Source organism: Pecten maximus, chromosome 5 (assembly GCF_902652985.1).
Source record: "Pecten maximus chromosome 5, xPecMax1.1, whole genome shotgun sequence".
Classification (NCBI taxonomy): domain Eukaryota; kingdom Metazoa; phylum Mollusca; class Bivalvia; order Pectinida; family Pectinidae; genus Pecten; species Pecten maximus.
This window is the reverse complement of record NC_047019.1, coordinates 46823693-46830875: the sequence shown is the minus strand read 5'-3', so window position 1 is coordinate 46830875 and position 7183 is coordinate 46823693. Positions and strand designations below refer to the sequence as shown.

Genomic DNA, 7183 nt, shown 5'->3' with positions numbered 1-7183 from the left:
TGTTACGCTTCAAATGATTGGACGAGAAGTTTTAAAAGAACTGCTTTCATTGGTTCATTTGCAGGGAAGAACAGTAACTCTTCCAGAAATATTGACCGGATGTTGATATTTTCACCCTGCCTGTCAAGTCTATCTTGACTGTATGAAAAGTGAAATAAGTAATACGTTGTATTTATTTACACACATACCGGATTCAACATAAGATTATCGACAGGCTGACGCCAAAGCGCAAAAATGTTGCTGTTGAACTCGTAAGGTGTATGCATGTTTAACGTACAGGTGTGTCACCAACTCTGTGTCAGAAAAGCAGTCAGAAGGTAGCCCTGAGCTCAACTCACTTTCATGAGCTTGACACCTATATATATCACTGTCAATGGTGTTTTTCTTATTCACTCGTTGTAGGCTTTATATTTAGATCCAGTATGAAGCGATAAATACGTTATATTCATTCATTTTTGGCAGATATATCTGAAGAGTTGTCAAAAGTGTGAAATCAATGCGTTGGTTTTAAATTTTAATTTCTACTGGACAACTGATGACTTGACAAACAAAATGGATACAGATTTGTCTGCAAGCGGAGAAGGGGACTCGCATTCATACATTAACGAAGGTATGTATCTGTTGCACCCTTGTGTTGATTCAAACAAATATGTAAATGCACAACGCAAGATTTTGGCATATATCCATATACAGAAGTTTGATTTTCATTCAGTAAGAATATATAATTATCTATACAAAATACCCAGTATAGGCCTACTATATTTTTTATATTGTATGTTGGGTATTTTCATACTGGATTGTTATATATTCTTATTGATAGAACATCTAATTTCTTTTTGGACTCTGTTCAATCCGGATTTCGTTTAAACCTGTCAAATGATTAAGTCAAGAAAAATGTCATCTTTATCTATAGTAGTTTATCTGATTAATCCAAACTCTGTCTACTCTGAAATCCAGCCATATTTCAAGGTTCCGTTCCCTCTTTACACTAGTAATTCTTCGCTGTAAACCAGTGCTTGCTTCATTCTAGACATTGTCAGCCGAGGTGACAGGTCATTTCACCCTAAGGGTTAATTGTTCGCGCTAAATCCTGTTCGCCCAAATTTTTCATTTTTTTTGTCAGTTGGTTTATATTTTTGGACAAATCATTAAATAAGTAATTACACATACCCAACTTACATTAAGTTCAATATATAATGATATAATTTATACTGGAAGATTGTGAACAAACTTGTAAATTTTTCTCCTAAGCTGGGAACAGAAACTATTGGCCTATAAATATCAAGAAAAGAAAACATGGTAGCACATTATTAATATAAAATTGATTTTTATGAAAGTTGATTTGTGACTTAAAGCTACTGAAATGAAAAGAAAATATACCAAACAAGGTTTCACCCTAAAATTTTAGTTTTAGGGTGAACACCCTAAAATTGTAGTTTTAGGGTGATCATGAAACAACCTAGGGTGAAACGACCCAGATTCTTCATTTGAACACCTAAATTAATTTCACATATAATAAAGAACGTTGCTTAGTTGATTAAAACATATAACAATATATGTTATTATTACTAATTATGTCAGTTACAATTACAAACTGCTGAAATATGCATGAGAGTCTTCCTCTCGAGGGCCCCACCGTTATGGAATACCGAGATGAGGAAATAGAGGAGGATATATCTCAATCACTTTATCGGTATTAGTAACTCCACTGCTGCCAATATAGGATATTAACTCAAAAGTGGGAAATTACACTTCTTGACAGTGTCTGACCAGTTAATCCTGGTACGGACACAGATGAAGAGTCAGATGTCTAAACGGAAAATGAGATGAGTTTGACTGCATTCTGAACTAATTGGTACAATTGAAGAAAACAAAAAGATGCTAGTGTTAATCTCATTTGGATGACTAGAAATAGGATGACAGGGATTTGATATTAAGATGAAGGCAAATTCAATTCAAAAGATAGTAGTCAAAGACCTTAACAAGGAAACTTATACTGTAAATTAAAATGGCTATTTGTCATTGTTGTCCCAGTTGACAAAATAATGATGTGATGATGAATCTAATATAGCTGTTTTTAAATTTAAAATCTTTAAAAAATTGTACCTATTTTGCAATATAAGAAAAAAACACTGTATATATATATATGTTTCACAGATACAATTGAATGCAATTTTATGATTTTATATACATCAATTACATATAACACACCAGACTCTCTACAATCCAAAACTATACAAAACAACCAAAATAAAGAGGCCCTATGGAGTCAGCTTAGACAGAGTCCATTCTATATTGTAATAATCTTCTCTATGTTTATTTATGATGAAACCAAGGGACATTTACTATGAATTTGTACAAAAACAAAGTGTCATTCAATATATACAGCCTGTGTATCCAGATTTTAATGGTTCAAATGAATATATGTATAACATGTATATATATATAGTAACACAAATGACAAAGGAAGATGTACAATTTGTTTATGACTTGTGCGCATGCCCTGATCATGACCGGGTCTCGAACTCATGATCGACAGCACCTAATTATAATCGCCTAGCCCAAATACCAGCAGCTTATACCACTGACATGGTTATAGTGACAAATTATCTATTAGATGGTATGAATACCTGGATAGCAATGTATACATGTACATCATGCAAATTGTATTCATTTTACAATATTTCAGCACAGTACAATTAAGATATATATATATTTTATCCATGGTTCAGGGGTATTTGTAGCGGGTCGATTTTATTTAAACCTTTCCTTTTTTGTCGACCTCTATTCTTCAGATTTTCCCTCAGATGGAAATGAAGATGGCCAACTCTTTGAAAGTACAGAGGAGCCAGAATTTGAATTCGATGAGAGTGGATTAGAACTGGCAGCAGATGATGGTAACACATATATATACATATGATAACAAATTTCTGTTTTGTAAAATCATGAGATTTTTTGTTATTGTTGAATTTCTTTTTTTAATTTGCTTTATAAGAAATTTCATTGCACTTCCATGTATGATGAGTGACTATATATAGGTATGGTAAAGACCCACCTGATTTTTCCTTTTGAAAGTTATTCATATACTTTGGGAACTCTTCCATTAAATCAAATGTAACATAGAAATGTCTGGAGACATATGGTACTCTGGTAAAAAACTGTGACTGCTTCACACAATGATTTAGATTGGGAGAGTTCTTCCTATGCTTTCCAGGGGGTACATATATACATATATGGTACATCAGACTGGTAAACCAGAAATCCTATGATTAGTACCTATAGCTAGCTGTTGTTGTAAAACTAACGACATTTTGAAATCTTTAAATGTAGAAAAAGATTTTTTGATGATTAGCAGTCAACCTGATAAACTTGCATGCTGCATTGTGATTTCCATGTACATTACACTGAATTGTGTATGGTTTTTGAGGATAGAGATTTGCAGATTTTTTAACCAATACTATTGATGTTGTCCAGTCTTTACTTTATGGGTCCTTATAAAGTTAAAGTACAGATAATCATTAGCTTACCTAATTAGAAAGGCGATGAGATAAATAATGATTTGTAAATGTAAAATGTCTCTGTATAGTCAAGGCTTCCTATATATGGATATCATTATTTCTTTGAAAATGATTTTTTGTGAGATTTCCAAGACCTTATTTTCCTTTGTCAAGCAAATTTGGAAGTGACTGATGTTGTGATACATCAAATAATATCTGAAAACAACTCAATCAATGGTGTGCTGAGTCTGTGATCTGTCAAAATCTTTAATCAAATCTGTAATGAATAATATGACTGACTTGAGTATCCTTTAAGGTATATAAAGCATGTGCTATGTTTGTACATTTATTAGTGTTGTGTGTTTTTGTTTCTAGGGGAAATTGACTGTAAGTCCATTTTCACTTTGTTCATTGTATCCTTATTTCATTTATCAATTGTACGTAAAATCTATATACTGAATGTTGCTTTATTTTCGCTGGTGTAAAAAAAGATGTACTTACTATTTCATTGACTAAATGTAGGATCAGGATAGGACAAGAGGTCTAACAACACTTACTATATTAATAATTTGCTTTATGATATTCCTACTTGTTGATAAAAGATTGACAATCGTCGATCTGATTGTGATAATGATGATAGAATAGTTTGCATGGACTGCGTTGATACTGGAGCTAGAATAGATTTGTTTTGATGAATTAGAGGTGATGTATAGGCATGCGAAAATAAAGACACTCAGTTATAGATACATTATCATTTACTTCACGTACATAGCATTCAGTATTTACTGGTATCAAAAGCTTTAAAACAATATGAATTAACATCATTTTATCAAAATTAACTATATCATGATCACTGCTTAACTTTATTTTTGATTGGTTTGGTATGTTTAACTCATTTGAACCTGTATATATAATATATACAATAGTATATATTAACAAAAACGTTTCAACATGACAAACAATTGTAATTAATAACACCATTGTATATACATATATACATAGGGTTCCTCATTGTCTGACTGCATAGATAGATGTTGCTGTGATTAATTTCATTGCTGTAAATACTGGTATATATAATAAAAAGAAAGAATGTTGTAGGAAAAATTCTACTCAGAAGTTAATATCGGCATTCCTCTTTGAAATTAATACCAAATTGATCTGTGGGGATAATCCTTGGCAAATGCAGGAATATTTCAAATACACTTTTTGTATTGTTGTCATATCCTGCAATTCTGATATTGATAAAACATAAAAAAAGTTAATAAGTTCAAACTGATTATCTTGAAATAGTTATATAAATACTGCAACATACAAGGTCACATCTTGTTACTTATAAGTATTTACAGTTGTCAAGGTCATGACTATGAAAAAAGTTTTAGACGTCCATTGTCAAGGTCACCTATAGCTAATTGGTTCGTTAGTTGTTTGGGGTTTTCAATCCTTGCTAAGGTCATATGAAGAGGGTATCCATGAATGACGGAGGCCTTTGACAATGTTTTATAGTGCTATCACACTGAACTGCCATACCTGGACATAGTATCATGGCACCTCAGCTGGTTTCATTACAATGACAACATGCTAACCTGTATGTATTGTGTATTGCCAACTTCAAAGCTGAGTGTTCAGCAGGCAGCAGTAAATACCAACTTTTGAATTTTAGTTTGTCTCAGTCTGGTTTCAGAAGCCAAGACTTGCTTTGCCTTGCTGGTGGACACCCAGGCCCAAAAAGCGAGGTACAACATGTGTTTTCAAGCAAGTTGTTAGGAAAGGAGAAAAGTTGTAACGAAATAAAGTAGATCCCAAATGTTGAAATGAGACTAGCAGAATTTGCTTGTTTTGATGTTCCCAAGTAGAGGGCACAGAACAAATCTTCAACTCTACATTTAAACTCCAAATTATATTGGATATTCCTTTCTTCTTGATCATGACCTACAGGGCTGTGATTAACTGTGAAATTGGTGGTAAGCATTTCCGTTGCCAAGGTCTCATAATCAGTGGTTAGCATTTCCATTGCCAAGGTCACAAATAAAATTAATGGTAAGCATTTCCATTGCCAAGGTCACAAATAAAGTCATTGTTTGGTATTTCCATTGCCAAAGTCATAAATAAAGTCATTATTTAGTGTTGTCAAGGTCACATATAAAGTACATTGGTGAGTATTTTCATTGCCAATGCATGACAACAAATGAAACCAGTGGTATAATTAGCAGGCAAAGGTTACAAATAACATCAATGGTTGGAATTTCCATTGCCAAGGTGACATGTATAGTGATTGATGGACAAGGTTAAAGTTTATTTATATATATCATCAAACATACTCAGTTGACAGTGTTTTAGATGTGGGGATGTAAAGGTCAAGATCTTAATAAATTTGTTAACTTATCTTGTAGATTTGGCAAGGTCAGTCAAATATAGACAAGGTTGTAAACTAAATTACATGTATATCTATAAACACAAATTATATTTTAAACATCAATTTAATTGACCACAAATAATTTTACAGAGTTTGCAGTAACAAGTATAAAAAAGATTTGATTGTTGTGGAGTGTTTTTTCTAACAGTATTCTCACTGAATTTGTGATTAACTGCGGTAACACAGTAAGATGTATTTGAAGTAGAAGCTAGCGTTTATATGTGTGTTGTTTTTATTGTGGATCAGCTGCTTGTGACTTAGAGGCAGAACTGAGAGGTAAATATTGGGGTAAACACAGACTTGATCTGTGTAGTTCATCACTTGTAAGTCACTGTCACAAGCTTTATATTTATATGTACAGAGTGTGTGGGTGTGATGTCACTTGAGTCCATATCATTATGGCCTCCTGGTGTACATATATTGTAGAACCTTGTGATAATGATTTATAGTACACCATTAAAGCTCTTAGATCAAATATCGGTACTTAGGGTTTCTTTTTATGGTTTATTTGTCCATATGCTTCCATTTACTTCTGGTGAAAAATTTCCTCTCTAGATGTCAAATTTCTATCAATTTTGGCACGAAGCTTTGGTCATGGGTTTCATTGTAATTAAATTATATGCTTCTTTTAATTTTCTTTTGTCTTTTTTTTTTTTTGTAACTTAAAGTATATTTCCAGAATTGTTTTCAATAACCTGACAAGCAACATGTATAATACCTAAGATAGTATGGGGTCACACAGATCAGCCTTTGTTCAGAAAGGTCCAACCATAGGGACATCTCTCTATGCTGGTACTGTCAGTCAAGCTGTCAAGCTTTCAAATTATAATCCTAAAGCTAGGTGTTGAGATTTCTCAAGGAATGAATTAGTGGAACATCTTGTCTTGATGTTCAGATAGCTCTGGGATTGAATTGGTGGAGCAGTTTGTCTAGGTGTTCAGATAGCTCTGGGATTGAATTGGTGGAGCAGTTTGTCTAGGTGGTCAGATAGCTCTGGGATTGAATTGGTGGAGCAGTTTGTCTAGGTGGTCAGATAGCTCTGGGATTGAATTGGTGGAGCAGTTTGTCTAGGTGGTCAGATAGCTCTGGGATTGAATTGGTGGAACATCTTGTCTGTGGTCAGATAGCTCTGGGATTGAATTGGTGGAGCAGTTCGTCTAGGTGGTCATGATCAGATAGCTCTGGGATTGAATTGGTGGAGCAGTTTGTCTATGTGGTCATGATCAGATAGCTCTGGGTTTGAATTGGTGGAGCAGTTCGTCTAGGTGGTCAT

The 7183-nt window shown here is 33.5% G+C and overlaps 1 protein-coding gene across 1 annotated transcript in view; it reads left to right on the top strand.

Annotated features, from left to right (window-relative positions):
- Positions 1 to 101: 101 nt before the first annotated feature.
- The window catches only part of LOC117328192 (rho GTPase-activating protein 1-like), a 43090-nt gene continuing 36008 nt past the window's right edge, over positions 102 to 7183 (top strand). Inside the window, 4 exon segments of the mRNA XM_033885609.1 lie at positions 102 to 610; positions 2796 to 2897; positions 3873 to 3884; positions 6157 to 6186. Of these exon segments, the coding sequence (XP_033741500.1) occupies positions 553 to 610; positions 2796 to 2897; positions 3873 to 3884; positions 6157 to 6186 (202 nt within the window). The 5' untranslated portion in view covers positions 102 to 552.